This window comes from Vanacampus margaritifer, chromosome 19, assembly GCF_051991255.1.
Source record: "Vanacampus margaritifer isolate UIUO_Vmar chromosome 19, RoL_Vmar_1.0, whole genome shotgun sequence".
Lineage (NCBI taxonomy): Eukaryota > Metazoa > Chordata > Actinopteri > Syngnathiformes > Syngnathidae > Vanacampus > Vanacampus margaritifer.
The window spans coordinates 6,988,338-7,006,841 of record NC_135450.1 but is presented as its reverse complement, the minus strand read 5'-3'; the positions used below and the strand labels follow the sequence as shown (position 1 = coordinate 7,006,841).

At 39.0% G+C, this 18,504-nt stretch overlaps 1 protein-coding gene across 1 annotated transcript; it reads right to left on the bottom strand.

Annotated features, from left to right (window-relative positions):
• Positions 1–3,364: 3,364 nt before the first annotated feature.
• Positions 3,365–9,002, bottom strand: snw1 (SNW domain containing 1). The gene is made up of 14 exons (XM_077553524.1): positions 8,899–9,002; positions 8,426–8,579; positions 8,181–8,342; positions 7,976–8,071; positions 7,670–7,776; positions 7,285–7,389; positions 7,139–7,208; positions 6,936–7,001; positions 6,733–6,849; positions 5,932–6,073; positions 5,715–5,817; positions 5,516–5,636; positions 5,195–5,358; positions 3,365–4,002 (listed from the first exon to the last, which is right to left on the bottom strand). The coding sequence occupies exons 1-14, from the start codon at positions 8,985–8,987 to the stop codon at positions 3,810–3,812; spliced, it is 1,689 nt and encodes a 562-aa protein (XP_077409650.1). The 5' UTR covers positions 8,988–9,002; the 3' UTR covers positions 3,365–3,809.
• Positions 9,003–18,504: the final 9,502 nt, after the last annotated feature.

Here is an 18,504-nt window from a genome sequence, read left to right as displayed (position 1 = left end):
CAGGCTTCATTCTGACTGACACAACCATTAGAAATGGTTACGCCTGTCTAAGTCTTCCCTCCATAATAGATTATCCAGCAAGAAAGACACTGAGAGTGACAGACAGACCATTTTCCAGAGAGCAGTAGACTCTGTCTAACTCTTGACTGCTGGAATAATGAGGAGTGAAGCCCTGGCCTGAATACGCGTAGACGAGGAACTAATGATGAAGAAGGCATGGAGGGAGCTCAGGTTCCTGTGTTGCATGTCGGTATGATGGATGTCAACTATACATTCCTTATGTACAGATGCAGACAAGAAATTGCTGACATTTGTATCCAAGATTATAGTCAGATGTTTTTTCTTTTTCTTACTAGCACAATGAGAGCCTGCAAACTTTTGGATACCACTTGAGGATAATGTAGACAATGATAATATCGATGGTGCATCAATTTGGTGACAAAAAGGAGACTACATTTCAGACTTGCAAAACCGGGTCTAAGTTTGTGGCGTTGGTGCTGTAACGTAAATTTTGTGTATTTGATGAAAGTCTATTCAACAGTGTTTGGGACCACATTGCACCTGCCTGGCACACCGCCAGCACATCTTTCAATTTGGTGACAAAAAGTAGACTCGATTTTAGACTCGCAAAACAGGGTCTAAGTTGGTGCTGTCAACTAGTCTACCGTGTTTGAGACCATACTGCGGCTCGCTACCATGCCGCTGGCGCATCTGTACATTTGGTGACAAAAAGTAGACTCGATTTTAGACTCCCTAAAACCAGGTCTAAATGGTGGTGCAGGTGCTGTAACATAAATTTTGTCTATTTGAGGTAAGTTTAGTCTACCGTGTTTGAGACCATATTGCGACTCGCTACCATGCCGCTGGCGCATCTGTACATTTGGTGACAAAAAGTAGACTCGATTTTAGACTCCCCAAAACCAGGTCTAAATGGTGGTGCAGGTGCTGTAACATAAATTTTGTCTATTTGAGGTAAGTTTAGTCTACCGTGTTTGAGACCATACTGCAGCTCGCTACCATGCCGCTGGCGCATCTGTACATTTGGTGACAAAAAGTAGACTAGATTTTAGACTCCCTAAAACCAGGTCTAAATGGTGGTGCAGGTGCTGTAACATAAATTTTGTCTATTTGAGGTAAGTTTAGTCTACCGTGTTTGAGACCATGTTGCGACTCGCTACCATGCCGCTGGTGCATCTGTACATTTGGTGACAAAAAGTAGACTAGATTTTAGACTCCCCAAAACCAGGTCTAAATGGTGGTGCAGGTGCTGTAACATAACTTTTGTCTATTTGAGGTAAGTTTAGTCTACCGTGTTTGAGACCATATTGCGGCTTGCTACCATGCCGCTAGCGCATCTGTCAATTTGGTGACAAAAAGTGGACTACATTTTAGACTTGCAAAACAAGGTCTAAGTGTTGGCGCAGGTGCTGTCACGTAATGTTTGTGTATTTGAGGTAAGTCTAGTATACCGTGTTTGAGACCATATTGCGACGGCTCGCTACCATGCCGCTAGCGCATCTGTACATTTGGTGACAAAAAGTAGACTAGATTTTAGACTCACAAAAAACAGGTATAAGTGGTGGTGTAACACAATTTTACAACATAGGACATGTGTAGTGGATGTCAGCGTTTTTAAAATTCTGACTATTATTTGCATTTTGTTGCACTGTACAGTTAATGATAGTGTAAAGACTATCTAGGGTTATTCTATTCAAAATGCTCGAAATAAAAACAATGTAACAGGAAGGTGCAATGTCATTGATAATTTTCCATAAAGCCGAGTGTGCTTCAGCTTGCAGTCTTTTACTACAAGACAAACGTCATGAAGTCAGATCCCTCTCTCAACTTTAGGACCATTTATCAGCCAACTTATTGCTTTTCACTGCAAAGAGGGACAAAGGGGAAGTATCTCAAGAGACATCACAAAATAACAACGAAGCTATCTGGAGTACAGATGTGCTACAACGCAATATTGTTTATTATTTCTGGGCTTGTTTCCAGATAAGCAGCGATCTATCACGCCTTCTATCTGCAACCTGAGGATTCCATTGTGGCCCAACACAATATGTGCACAGCTGAACAAAAGCAATGCCAGGGAACCAATTTCCTCTTAGCGTCACGAATGAGCATCCCATTCATCAAATCATAAAGGCAGACAAGAGCTGAGTGGAAAGACATTATCAAGCTGTCCAAGTACTAACCACCGGAAGACAGCCTGGCGGGACAACACCTTTGCTGTTGTTTTCGTGATAGAAGTTTGGTTGATGGCCTTGCCAGCAGAAAGCCAATATTCCTCAGGAAGAAGCCTCTATGCCAATACGTCCCTCTAATGATCCAATAGGGGGGTGATTCACTGAGATGGTGCATGCCACATTGATTTGTTTGTGCCAACATTTCTGCCAGGGATGACCTCTGTTGACCTATCCTCATCTCTAAATAGAAAAATATAAATATACTGTAGATAAAGACATATCTAAGAGATGAGAAATGTAATTGCTTCGAGTATATTTAACGACTTGGACACACTTTTGTAACTTGACATCTTTGGGCATTTTGTGCTGCAAGATGCCAGTTTATATATTTTAAAGGTTAATCAGAATGACTTAAAGATGGCAGATATCTGCAGACTATTATTGGCGCAAAAAGTTGCTAAATAATATTGATCCAGTTTTTTATATCACAAATGTGGATTTTGAAAACTGATGTGTGTACTATAGCCACTGTGATTGTGGCTTTACTTTCGGTTTCATTCATTCAGCCTATGAGCAAAAATGGTGGTAGTCATTGCTATTGTGAATAATGTTGGTCTTAATAGCTTTTAAAAAAGACTGACAGTTCAGTTTATGATACGAGTTGTAACTACACAAACGGGGAAAAACTAAGCACGTTTTTAAGTTTTAAAGGGATATTTGACTTGATTTTGCGCGAACAATTAATACTTTTTAAAAATAATTTTGCCACTTGCTGTCAACTGAAGATAACATAACCTAAGAAGCTATTATTTTGTCCAGAATCATTATTTTTCTTGTATAATTAATACTTATAAAAACAAAATTTTCCACTTGTTATCGACTGAAGATAACATAACGTGTGCTCAGGCTACAGGTAACGACCAATCATGGCTTAGTTTACTGACCAAACTCAGAAAACAAGTGAGCCATGATTGGTCGTTACCTATTTCCTCAGCACAGGTGATGTCATCTTCAGTTGACAACAAGTGGAAAATTTTGTTTTTATAAGTATTAATTATACAAGAAAAATAATGATTCTGGACAAAATACTAGCTTTTTACTGCGGAAAATGGCTGAATGAGTCAAGTGTCCCTTTAAGAAAGCAGACTGTGCGGTCTATACCACAACCACACTTTTGACACACTAAATGAAATTTATTCCAGAATTGTACAAGGATTACAAGGATGTTTTGCTTTCAAGCTTTGTGAACATAACTGCTATCAGACATAGGCAGACGGTAACATCTACACAGGCATCTTAAATATTACACAACAGACAAAAAACTAAATGTGTAGCAAAAAAATAACTTCAAGTTTTTTGTTTTTTTTTATTGTCTGTGTATTGCGTGTAATCAAAACTAACCTACATCGATACACTTTTAGGACAGAAGCTCCCATATTACCTTCTGCACTTGAAACATTTGGTCGCAGTGTACAAAATAAGGAGGATTAAAAGTGTGATTTTCACACTGGCTGAAGAAAAGAAAAAAAGACAACTCCTGCTAGACAATAGTGTGGCATAAACACACCTGTGAAGTATACCAAGTGCGCCGACAAACATCCCTATGACGATGGCCGCTCACTCCTTTCTGCGCTTCTTGTCGTGGTAGTCGTCCTTGGAGCGGCTGCTGGTGGACGCTCTCTTGGAGCCCCCGTGCTGCTTGGCTTCCTCCAAGAATTTGTCCAGACCGAAGGGGTCCTCCTCGAACTGGACAGGCCCCTCGCGCCTCTGCCCGTGGTCAGCACCCGAAAACTCCTTGTCGGGAACAAACCTGAAATAAGGAGCCACAATTAGAGTCTATGACTTGATTTCAAATTTGTTGGCAGGAAGCATCTGCAGTCTGGTGAATGTACACTTTAAAGTTTTCAAACTAAACTTCCAAGCTAGCGATAGAATCAGAGCTTTGAAATATAATTGTCCCCTCTAAGCCCGTTTCTGCATGCCTGAGCTTATCAAATTAAACCATACTATGAGTTAAGCTCATCTGATAAAGCTACTCCCTTAAAATGAAAAATAAGTTTTGTAATTAGTGCGACTGCAGGAATTAGAGCATGTGTTATGCATATGCCACCAAACTAAATATGTACAGATGTGGATGTGGGACTTTTGGACTGATTACACTTTAATAAAAATTATATTTCTTTATAATTGTACCTGTATTTTAGGAGTGTCAAAATTACTGCTATTACTAAAGTTCCTAACACCACAAATTTTATTAACACGCGATTAGTGACCGCCCCTTACTTGGAAAGCCTATACTGGGGGAATTCCAGTCGCAACGCAGCAGACACGACTTTGCCATAATAATAATAAACTTAATAATAATGAATATATTTGTTGAGACTGGGATCAAGTTGTATTTTACAATTTAAAAATGTGCAATATTTTACAAGTTACTTCATATTAAAGATTAGATAGCTCTTAATATGAAAAGAAAAATGCACTGAGCTGTCACCGTCTTACAAATGCAATTATGCCATCTAGTGGCAGAATAATGACCTCAACACAAATCAATATCCTCCTCGTTTTTACAGTGCAATACATCCTTTGAATTTTAACTAACTTTTATGAATTGTTATGAAATTACTGTATCAATGACTAAAAGACGCAGCCACATTTCTATTGGCTTAACATCCCCCCCCCCCACTTTTATGCTAACAAGAGTATAAAAAATTAGAAAAACATTTTATTATACATTTAGAGCATATCTAAAATTTTTGATTACTTGTGAGTTAACTATTGAAATCGCCTAATATATAGATTAAAAAAATGCTTTGTCTTATAAATAAAACAACACCACATTTTTTGTGGTGCTGCAACAGATTAATGACCTTCCAACTGAGAATAATGATTTGATAAACAGGTAAATTAAGTTATGATTTTGATTATGGAACAAATTTAAGTCATAGTTCTCATGACTTTTGCAAAACTAATGGCGCAATTTGAACATCATTTCCAAATACCTGTTGTTCTGCATGAGTGTGTCAAAATCATCAGCATAGGCGTCCTTGTCGATGGCTTTGCTGGGTCGGTAGATGTTGGAGGCCATGTCTCTGCTGCCGCGGAAAGGCTGGTCGTACACATTGTACGTCTCGTCCTCACCACCGGCAAAGCCGCTATCCATTCCCTGGGAAGATAATAAGGAAAGATGACTTGGGCTTAAAAAATTAAATGAAAACAGTGTCTTTCAAATTGACTTTAATATACTGGAAGACAGAGGAAAACCAATAATGGGACTGCAGTTAGAAACAGATGACTACTTGGTCATCAGTTTTGACACTCACTTTACTCTGGTTGAAAAGTCGCTGGTCGTACTGGGCCTCGCTGGAGGAGGTGCGAGGGTTGGGCACACCCAGAGCGATGAGCTCACTAATGTCTCGGTCCTGGTCCCTCTGCAGTTTGGATCTGGAATCAAAAGTTGAACATGAATTTGGGATTGCGAGTGAAATCCAGAGTTTGCATATAGTCGAGTGAAGGGTCGACCTTTTATCAGGAGCTGCCCTGGAAATGTTTCTGTCGTGTTGTCTCTCCTTCCTTCTGTCGTGGCGGATCTCGTCGCGCTCCCTTGCCTCGCCGTCTTCGCCACCTTCGTCCAACATAAGAGAGAAACAGAACATTTTGGGAAAAAAAAAGGGATTTGAACATATTTTAAAACATCAGGAAATAGAACTTGTGTGACCCTGATATATACACATCTTACCTTTGTCCCCGTGACTTTTAATTCCTGCTCTGCGATCTCGGGCCATTTGGGCTAACTCCCTGAGTTTCTCCTCTTTCTTTTCTTTCTCTTTCTGGGCCATCTTCTTCTCCACCTGGGCTCTCATCTCCACCGCCTCTCGGGCCTATAAACACAACCAAAAGTTCATGTAAACTTTACAACGTTCTTTTAGTTTTGTTTTTTCGCATTAGTCATTTAATATCTCTATCAGTGGTTCTTAACTTTGTTGGAGGTACAAAACCCAACTATTTTCCTATGCCCATTCATCAAACTCTTCTTTATTGAAAAAATAAAATGTTTTTTTCCCCTGCAAATTCAACACATGGGTGTAGGGTTCCTCTTTCATCAAATCTGGCTCTCTTCACCATGAATTTGGAAAGCGTCGTGTTCTTGTGTGCCTATGCAGCTTTAGGAAGTGTTTCGGTTTTGCTAGATAGCGCATTGTACTGAACTAAAATAGCTAAAATCTATATGTATAGAGCACTTTAAAACAACCACCAGTTTTCTTAAGCTGGAACCCAGGAGCAGCAGATACAATGAAAACAGTCCCAGAATTGAACCCTGTGGAACACCATATGTTTCGTTATACATATGAATTCATATTGCACATATTAGCCGAACCCCTGAGATTTACTGAACCGATTTTAAGTAAGGTTGTAAACATAAAATAGGTGGACATATTTCTAAGTAAATGTTGAGCCAAATCTCTGATCCCAAATATACAACCACGACAGAATTGTCAGCATCCCAACCAATGATTTAAAGGGCCATGCATATAATTACTTTTCTATCAGCAATGTAGAGCGCCTCAGCCAGTTTGGCGAAGTTTTCATTGATGTGAACTGTTTGCAGCCCCCTCCCGTCAGCCGCCAGACGCTTGTCTAGAGGGATGGTGTAACCCTGAAAAAAAGACAACAGTTGACCGGTCACAAAGAAGGAGAGGGTGACATTTAATTAATAGAAATGTGAACTTGGTGGTACATTACCTTAGCGTTTTTCCAGTTGGAGATGCACGGAGGAATCTTCCACTCTTGCTGTTCCTTCACTGTCATCTAAAACCAAAAGAATGAACGAAAAGTTTATTGGAGAAACTGAAAATTCAATTATTATTATTTTTTTCAAATAGAGACTGACAATGATACCCAGCACTCACTGTTCTACAATCTCAAATACGGAATCCCAACAGTACCTTTCTGCTTGGCGAATGCATGACAGGTGCTGGTGGTGACGGAGGTCCGCGAGGAATCTTCTTATTGATCCTGTAACACATTCACTATTAATCAAATGCTCTAAGGTTAAACAGATTGTTCAAAAGCAGTTACTGGAGATGATTACTTAAAACGAGGCGGTTCCATTGGGTCTTTCTGCATTTCCACCATGCGGATGACTCTTTGTTTGGCTCCAGAGTTGAAAGCCACTCCTTGCTGGGACGGGGTGTACCTGATGGATAGACAGAAGTAGATTACTTTAACTTCCATACTAGAAAACGTTCTATTTACATCATTATTATTGCACTCTTGCAGCTGCATACTGATGAGCAGTTAATAATGACATTGATATCTTTATGGTGTCTTTCTGTCTTCTGATTGGCCAAACTCTGGAAGCCACCTAACAAAGTTTTACGGGAGTGTATGTTTTTTATGCATTACACAATGTTTTAAAATTTGTGGAACATTCAGACTTCTCTGCAATGACTGTGCTATGAGAATCGTTTTGATACCTGATGTACTGCGCTGGGGCTTGTTTGTCTGCTGCTCGCACAGGCATGGCAGCAGCAATCTTTTGTGATACCTGCTTGCTAAGGGCAGCACGAGTCTTCTCAGTAAGCTAAAAGGAGGACACACAAATCACATTAAAATCTCAACACACGTCAAATGTGTCATTTGAATATTTTAAAAGGAGTATAGTATACATTATGACTTCACTACTGCATTAGCATTACACTAGCAGGTTCTAATGTACAAACTTGTCTTAGGTCGGTGTCATAAAAGTACAATTATATCCGTTAACAATTAACACATTTTACCTCTTGAACAATTTCCTCATCAGGCTTCTGTAGTCCTGGGGTCTCTTCATTCATAACCTCTTTGGGAAGTAGATCTGTATATTTACTGAAGATCACCTATAATGACGAAAAAAGAACCAAAAATGACCATACATACATTTTGCCAAAATAAAAACATATTTTCATCTTTGTGTTTGTATTTTAAGTTTGCATTATGTCTAGAGACCTTGTCCTTGTTTTGTCCTTGTCTTGCAATGGCATCGTATTTGACTTTTCCCTCCGCATCCACCTGCATGGTTAATGCATTGGAGGTTTTCTTTTGCCGACCCATCTCCAGAGGAAACTGAGCCACATGGATCTCTGGAAAAGCTCCCCCATCTCCAAAGTCCTACAGAAAATACAATAGGTTAACACAGAGCAACCCTGAGCTTCCACAAACAGTATAGTATAAATCAGTGTAGGTCTTCCTACCTCGAGAGCGCGAGGCACCCATCCATTTCTATGTCCGTAAGGTGGTGGTTCTCTTCGGGAAGCAACCAAGGCAGTTGAGAAAGACTTCTGGGCACGAAGTCTGTCCTCTGCTTCAAGCTGGTCTTGTGACAGCTGAGTGGGCGCCGGTAAAAAGCTACACACAAAATAACGTATAATATCCACGTTAGCTGGATCATGTGTTAAAAATCTTGTTAATATAAATAATGAAATATTTACAAATATCGCAGTGCCGCGTCGGTAACTTATATAGCAAACATGATGGCCTGCTATGCTATCATTAGCTTCGCGACTGAAACAAAACTAACAACAGTTCATAGGTGGGCACCATTGACGCATCGAATGACTTGAAAATTTCGTACACGCTGCGTCGATTTGATACAGCACACGGAAAATGTCTTTAGTTCAAAATATCATCAACTAAACATACAAAAAGGCCTTGCCGCGATGCTTACCTCGTTAGCGCCATCTTGATTTTGTTTTTTACAGCAACTACTTCCGCTTTCTTCTTCCGTTGGTAATTAATGTAGCAACTAGCATACATTCAGTTGCAGCACTGACACTCGCTGGTGGAAGACAGCAACTACACTGTTACTCCATTTGGCGTGTGGGTTGTTTATCGCAGTGATTCATTCCAGTTTCACTTAATTATTTGAAAATTATTGATTCAAAATATATCTTTGTTTATCACGCCGTATCAGCGACGTATAGTGACAGGCAAAACAATAAAATGGTGTTCCATTAGACGGTATGCATACAGTAAGAGTAAGAAGCAATGAATGCAACAAAGACTATAATCATGGCTTCCTGCAATTGTGTTTTGTGTTCGATTATTAAGTAAGCCGAGATGTTACACTGAGTATGTCACGTTGTGAGTAAATTGGGACAAAATCATAATTAGCTACTTCACTATTTATACTTTTTGTAAAAAAATAAAAATGTTTGGGATTGTACAATAAAAAAAATTCTGATGGGTGATGATTGATGCCTAGTTTTAATACAGCTATTATATGATGTGATACCTGTTTGGAAAACTTGACATACACACAAAAAAAAAAGCCATTTGCACACAAAGTAGTTCCTATTTTATTAACTTACATACTTATATAACACACATATGTATGCTTGTATTGATAAGAGGGGGAATCGCTATTCATGTCGCATATTGCAGCAGTGGCAAATGGTGATATTTTATTTTATTTTATTTTTTTAAAGGTCTTCAGTGGAGACTTCAGTAACCTCTTAACACCAAACACAACAGCTAAGACAGACACTATGAAGTGAAGACTAAGGACTGCAGGATATAAATTATTAAAATTTTAGCTTGGATATAAATGGTAGCTCGTGCTTCTGACAGTGTTTGGGCCAGCGGAGAAAACCTTGAAGGCCCTGACTGCATTCTACTGATAGCTTTAGCTAGCATTTTGAACTGAGTAACAAAACAAACAAAAACCTAAATTAGCTAATAATGATAACTGTATATATATATATATATATATATATATATATATATTATTTTTTTGCATCTTTCTTGCATGTTTTTTTTTTCAAGATTAGGCAAAGGATTTTTGAACACCAGAAGCTCATGTTTTTTAGGCACAAGACACAACACATTTGCTATGACGCCTTACAAGACCTCAAGGCCTCAATCAATCAAGATTTTTGGTTGAATTTACCTCTCTGTAATTAAATGGTTTTATGTTGTCATCCCTCATAGGTTGAAAAAAATGTAATGACAAAGTTGATAGAAGGTACAGATGTATTTGTAAAAAAAAAAAGAAAAAAAAGTAGGTTAATTGCAGACTCTAAATCAGGTGTTATTTGCTTGAAACCACTCCAGTGGACAACACGTTTTGGTTAATTTCATATGTAATTATACGGCAACTCATCCGTGACCCTCATGAGGACAAGCAGTATATAAAATGGATGGATGTTATGCACATTATCGATTGAAAATGTGCAGCGTTCCACCCCTTTCACACTTCACTTTCTTCCACCATGCAGCTAATTTGTCAAATTTTAGAATGACTGCGACCTTTTCTCTTTAGTAAATATTTAACACTAAATTTCAATTATTAATGTGGTGGAAAAGAAAAGGACATGTCATGGTATATTATTCAGTGTGCTGTGGTAGTGTCTTCACAGGACAATGAATCTAACTGTGGGGAATTACTTTTTACCCTTATCCATTTAATAGCTGAAACTGTGGTTCTCACCCTCATTGTGACCGCTACTGTGTGTGGGCACATATCGTAGGCGCACTCGAATCATGAATGAAATTAGATCTAGTCTTGGGGATTATCATCACCGGCATCATTTCCATCACGGTCTTCATTAATACATCTCTGCCTAAATGACATTGCCTTCCCTTTGTCTGCACCCACAGTAGCTCCACTTAAGAGGCATTAAGCGGTCTTAATACTATTTAACTTGCATGACTGATGGAGTGTTTTAAACACCTCGGGAAATGGAGTGCCATTTTCAAACTGATATGTTTTCTTTGGGATGAAGGTGGTCTACATTTTTGAAGTGATTATCTTATTTTGAAAAGGGCAAGTCACCCCCCCAAAAATCTTTACAATATGTTGTATGTGCCCCCAAAAGTCTAAATATGACATTCTGATTAACATTGTGTTTGTAGAATATAAATTGAGCAACAAAATTCACGCTCTTTTTTTCATCTCTTCATTTTGCCACTGGCTGTTGACTGAAAATGACATCACAGTTGCTCACGAACCAATCACAGTTCAACTGTTTTCTGAGTTTGGTCATGTGACAAGCTGAGCTGTGATTGGTCATTATCTGAGTGAGTGATGTCATTTCCAGCCAACAGTAAGTGGCAAAATGGCTGCTGTACCTTTGGTTAATTTGTATGTTTTGTTGGGGGGAAAAATTCAACTTGAAACCTTTATTCAAATAATTTTTGATTGAAATTGACAAATTTGTAACGAACAAGCAATGTCATTTGATAATTAATGTCCTAATAATTAATAATATATTTGATAATTAATGCAGAATTATATATAAATACATTTTTAAAAAAACTCACAGAGCTAATTGAGGGTTATTATTTATGGTTATTTTTTTGTTTTTAATTTTATTTTATTTCTATAGGATTCATGTAAATTAGATTGACTTGTATTTGAATTATTTATCTATGTTAAATGTTAATTTTTTTTTGTTGTTGAAAAAATGGCTCCTGCCATGAGATGTATAAAAACGGATGCATTTTGCTGCTTTATTCATATTCCAAAAACTCAATATTAATTAGAATGCTGTGTTTTGACTAGTGGAGTTACATAGAACATAATATTGTAAAGAAAATATTTTGGTTGACTTGCCGTTTAACCAACCAACCAATCAATTAATTAATAGATGAGTTTGATGCAGGTGAATGTAAAAGCTCTGATCTCAATCTCATCAAACTTTCTTTATTCAAAATGTCTGTGTTTTAGTGTAAAATATTCCTGGGTGTCATGAAACATACATACCATAAAAGTCCAATTTGATGTTTAACCTAACCTACATTCCAATCTACACATTTTTGTCTTAAAGTAAACACTTGAGCAGCCATTGTTGTCCCACTGCCAACACACCCACACGGCTTCATGATAAACTCATCAATTGCGTGAACTATGGAAATGAAACGAAACGTCACTTTTTTTGCCATTTCCATTGTTTCCAATGCTAAGCTCTGTCAAAAATGATTCATGCCAAGATTATTAACAGGTAAGCACAGAGAAAAGGCGAGAAGAGCGAGCAGGAGCCTTGTAGCCACTCATGGGAATCAAATAGGAAATGAAAACAACTCCAAGTTGGCCAGCAGCCAGTTTCCAGGCTGGTGAAATCACATACACGTTCACATGCATAATATCCATAAACACCTCACATATACAAACTGAGCTAGTGGAGCGAACGCTTATTACAACAGGCACGGCATGTTAAACCAAGTGATGCAATCCCACAGTGACACGTTCCTCATTACATGTCGCACTGCAGTCTTTCACCTGATGTGATGATCTCATAATGCTTCCTTACCACACGCGTGCTACATTTTTCTTTCCTGTCAAACATGGTTATACGGCGAACATCAGAAGCTTTGTGCTACGCAGCTGTTCAGTTGTTTTTATACAAAGACCAAATGGAAATAAAGAAACAGACATAGAGCGTTGCAGTATGCGATATTTGTCTTGTGTTGATAATTTTTTTTGAAAATACCGAATGTGACCCCAAAAACATGAGCAACACCAACCAAGATGCGCTTGTGACAAAGTGCGTTTTTGTCCTTTAAACTCTCCCAAAAGTGTAATCAAAGCCAGGGTTTGAACTCTAATCCGGTGCTCCCGGACCAGAGACCCTCCTGGCTAGTATGACTCCTCTCTGCCAGCACCAGGTTGGAGTCCAGAGAAAGCAAACTAAACAAGGTCACTAAAAGTCAGGGACAATTTTTACTATCAAAATAAACTGCTGGCTCCGCAAATAAAATAGGGTCAGGAACTGTACGTGCTGAGCAATATTTGAGTTAAACAACAGCAATCTACTATTCCTTTTTGAATAGCTACTATTGATATATGCTTTCATCAAACTGCCCTGTGAATCTGGCGATAAGGGGAGGAGCCTGTTTGAACAGACTAGTCGACTTTACTGTATTGACATTTAGTGCCAGAAGTCAACTAATCGCGTCTTTTACATATCTTGGCCATTTTTTTTTAGACCAATAAGGAGACACAAGCTTCATACGTCAGCACAGGTCTGAGAGTAAAATAAGTGGGTTGTAGATGGGAACAGCAGCTAACTCGGGAGTTCCAGCTAGACCGATCTCTGCTAGTCTTAAAAGATTTATTACCAGCGGGACCTTGGGACTAGAGGTAAAGAGAAAGGGCAGCGTCGCATAGTGAAGCTCCATCTTCATTGTCAAATGTTATGCGTGGACAACAACTGTGTGCTAACAAAAACATTATTCATTATTGAATTTGTATGATACGGCACGTACCAACAACATGACACTTGCGTTGCGCAAAACTTTACGACAATGACGTCAGTGTACTTACGGAATGCAAATATGGAACTAGTTTAGCAAAAGTCAGGATAGTAGCATACAAAAAAGCACATGTATAATAGAAACAACAATTTGCTAAATTTCTTTGACCCTGTCTATGATGTTCCTCTTACAACACACAAATGTCCCACAACATCAGCTCTTAAAGGATTTTTTTTGTTATTTAGTGCCATCTAGTGGTGACCTAACAGGATGCAAACATTTTAAAGTACGCAAACTGCCTCAAAATCACACAAAGCTACCACCAATTATTATTTGGAGCAAGCATCCTGGCGAGCAGAAGCTAGCGGGAGCGGCGAACAAGAGTAGCGAGCAAGAACTTGCTTGAGCGGCTAACAAAGAGTGGCTAACAAGAACTAGCTGGAGTGGCTAACCAGGGCGTTTAGTGGGAGAAGCTAGCAAAAGCTAGGGCAAAGCAGAGGGAGAGAAGTGGCGGGAGCCCGAATCATGGGACTCAGCGACGACTGCCTGTAGGCCCCAGCTATCAACCCATTGGGTCTGACACTAGCTGCAAGCACCACCAGAGGCTAACTGCATTAGCGAAGTTCTTCTCCTTCGGGGATCCACAGCAGAAAGATGGCAACAAAACATGTCAGCCTAAGGCGCGGCGCGACCTATGAAATATAATTAGTGCCTACAACTATATAAAAAATGTATGTGGATGTAATAGAACATATTTTTTCAGATTATTGAAATTAATTGTGTGTTTTTAAAATTAATAAATTATTAATTCACCATTAGATGACGCTAAATAATACACAGTCCATTCAAAGTGAAACATGTTGAGTTATATTTTTGTTTTTACTCATGTTTATGATGGTCTGTCAAAATATGTGTTTACATGAAACCAATGCCGCAAGAAAAGTTTGGGGATTGCTGTACTGCAATGGAAGAAAACAAAAATCAATGATGTCGTTGACTTGACTTTCAGCACAATAGCGTCAACTGAAAAAAAAAGTCAGCCATTCAACACTACTTGGAGTAGTGCACAGTACTTCATTCACAAGACTGTGTATGTGCCACAATGACACCCCACAAACACAAATATACAGCCCCACAACCCCCACATCAACAACTTCACTAAGCAATCAAGTGAGTGCCACTTATCAGAAGCTAACCCTGTTAGCTAACGCTAATCTGAGCATTAAAGAAAAAAGACTCAATGGAGCTCTGCTCAGGTGCGTCCCACGTATTGGGGATTTACTGTAGTAGCTTCTCCATGATAGTGCCAGAATGCTTTAGACATTGTAATCCGGCGTCCAGACTTTGGCTGTCCTTAAACGTTGCTCTGGATCTTCGCCCAGCCTAGCTGTCATGTCAGAGAAACTACAGGTGGGGGCGGACATTAATCATGAATTAATCCAACAGAGTTGGCTGGAAGTGCAGAAAGACTCACTCACTCAAAGACAAATTTTCAGAAATAGGCGGACACTTAAGGAAAAGTCAATTTTATGTGTCTTTTAAATGAAGCTCATGGTGCTTTATAGGTCCTGTTTTGGCCACTAGATGGCAGAAACACATAAAAATGGCCTCTCTTATGGCCAATCCATTCTGCTTTCACAAGATACCGCCCAGTATTTGCATATACAACACGGAATCCAATTTGCATGAAAAAGACACTGCATCATCTGCATGATGCTGTATCTTTGTATTCATGCTTATGCTCCTTTAGTGTGGGTGTGTTTGAGTGCGAGCCTGTGTGAGAGCAGGAGAAAGCATTAGCAGTCTTCGCTTGATAGAGCCAGCGCTGGCCGGTCGGGGCCGCTTTGCATCAGCAAGCGAGCTGTCTGACATATTATTTTCACCTCTGGGTTTTGGATTTTATCCAACCCGAGTAGTGGATTCAAGGTGGTTCGACACCATCAACATGAGAGTTCAAATCGCTGGCCCAGAAGTGATTAATTAATTAACTTAAAATGGCTTTGTTGTCCTTTGAGAGCTTGATGTTAGGGTAAACACGCAGCCAAGCTTATTCAAATGCTCATACATGAACTTCACTTTGACGTAATTACTCGGGCCTGCCGCATGTGCTTACAGTAGATAAAGCTCGTTTCATGTTGTGTTCATGCTTTTCAACACTACAAACCGCAGCTCTGAATTCTGCTGCGACCTTGAGAGCAGGGAAAAGGACGTCAAGGCATCGCCGGCAGGAGAAGCAATGTCACACACCTCCTAATCTGCGGAGGCTGTTTGCTCGATGAGGGATGCTGATAGCGAGCGTCGGTGATGTCTCCAGCAGCGCAGATACGAATCGCTCCAAATTTCAGTCCTCGAAGTCAGGCGAAGGATTTGAACACGACTTGGAGCGTTTGTAGTGCAACTTCATTTTCTGCTCCGTTTCACGTTCAATAAATGTAACGCAACTGAGTTGGAGCAGTCTGTTGAACTACATTTTTGTTGTATCTGTTAATAGATCTGATTGGAAGTGTCGCTCACCTCACATTAGATAGAAACTGATGGAATGTTTACTCAAGGCAACTAATCCAATCACAGACAAACAGACAATAGCTGTATGCAAAGATTCCCGCCTGTCGCCTTTTGGAAGCTGCCATTCTGCAGCCCCAAGCCACAACACAACTTTATTTTTTCTCTTTAGGTGGGATGTGCACAAACCCCCTGTGCTTTCATCTCCATGCATACCTGAGGCATCCCACCACCAAATCCTCAATTCTCTATTTAGAGCATCTAGTAAAAAAATAAAAACAATTATTTTGGGTTTTTGAAAACTTTTGAGGACGACAACAGCCATGTTCACATAAAACCTAGAAAAAGAACTGACAATGATGTAATGCAATGCCACGCTGTAAGGAAACAATGTTTGCATACATGACAACAACATGTTCTTACAGGTTACATACAACCACCTTCTTACTAGCCTTCATAGGTTGCTTGCTGATTTCAAATTTTGATGTATGTAAGTAGTAAGGCATTAAAATAACGCAACAACACACTAGTTGTTATGATTGCCTTTTTGGTTGGGTCATGAGGTCATTGTGTTATGATGTTAGTGTATTATGCTTATACAGTTACTATGTCCCTCATGATGCATGACTAATGCTTATACAGGTCAGGGGATCAATGTGTGATGGAAGCGTTATACGTATGCAGTTAGTATGTCCCTTATGATGAGTGATTATGCTTATACAGGTCTGGGGGTCATTGTGCTATGATGTTGATGTATTATGCGTATGAAGTTACTATGTCCCTTTTGATGAGTGATTATGCTTATGCAGCTCGGGGGGTCGTTGTGTTAGGGATGCATTATGCTTATGCAGTTACTATGTCCCTTATGATGAGTGATTATGCTTTTGCCGATCAGGGGGTTATTGCGTTATGGATGCATTATGCTTATGTAGTTACTATGTCCCTTATAATTTACTATGCTTTTGCAGGTCAGGGGGTCAATTGTGTTATGTATGTATTATGCTTATGCAGTTACTATGTTCTTTATGATGCAAATGTGATGATAATGTTGTATTAGCTTGTTGTATGCAGTTACTATGTTCCTTGATAATGTGATAATATACTCAGTTGCTATGCAATTGCGTACATGTAAATTCTAATGATGTGTGGTTCGTTGTTACTCATGAATGTTATGGTAATCCATGGTAATGTGTTGATACAAAAGACAATTCAACCTTCACAGTGTGAAAACTACAAGAATAAATTTCATTTCACAACTGCAAAGGTAGCTTAGATGCAAAACAAACATGTTTCTACTTCTACATTATCTTTTTGTTCGGTTGAGGCAAAGCAACAAGTACACAGTAGTTCAAAATTTGAATATGAGAAAAACTGACTGTGGTTGTGTTGTATATTGTTTTGCCAAAATTGTGTACAGCCAGATGGAGAGAGCATACAGCGAAGCAAAGCATCTACCATCATAATGTGGTTCCATGTTTTAACATCAGAAATGTGTGGACTGCTTTTCTTTTGTTTGCTGCCAAGCCATTTACATTTCATTCCTAGTCAGATCCCAAATGGAACTGCCACAACTGTGTCACCCTTGGTTTTATCTCACTCTCAGTGGATTAGCAGCACTGTATGAAAGTAAATGGTAATAAGGATATTCCTGCATACAGTAACCCAAGCACTACCAATCTGGGCCCAGGTAACAGGGGACTGAGAAAGATCACAGCCCATGCATTTCATCACGTGGTTCACCACTGTGAAGTAATCATGCGTGACAGAAAAATACAAGGCATGAAATTAGCTACTCCTGTGTGATTTGTCTCCATAGACGTCACTGGCTCCCTTCTGTAAATTGTGCAGCATTTCCATTACAAATGAGGTAGCAGATTAGATTTCATATTAGGGGTCAGCGCTGCTGAACTTTGGAAAGTCATATCAAATGTGGTAACACAATCAGAGACCTCTTTATTATTATTATACAAATATCTGAATAATATGCGATGCATTTTAAATGAATTAACATAGTTGGAGTTGGTAAAACTGAACACTTTACTAAATGTAGAATACATGACTATATGGTAAAAGGAGGACAAAAAAGGATGTATTTTAATTTTGAATACATCTGTATTCACCGGAATAAGTAATTTTTTGAAGACCTACATAACCAGCTAAGATTTGAAAATCATTCAGGATTTAGCCATAACCGTCTCAGAGTTATTAAGGGCAGGGACCTACAAGATGCATTTCAGTATTTAATTTAGTACAGTCTAGTGTATCATATGCAAGGTTTGAGTGACTTACATTGTATGCCAATTTGTGAATTGGGACACTTTAAAATGTGCTGTTTAAATCTTGCCTGGCAACAAAGTAGCATGTCAAATATGAAAAACATGTTGTGCAAATCAATGTCGCTGTGGCTGTTCGATACAACCAACATTTGATTACAGTTTTGAAGTTTTGAACCATAAATATTCAAGCTGCTGCAAAATGTGGACGCAATTGAAGTGAAGCAGGGAGGCATGACACGAGAGTAGGAGTCATTTGGAAAAAGAAAAGAAAAAAATAAGTGTGCGTGTGTGTGTGTGTGTGT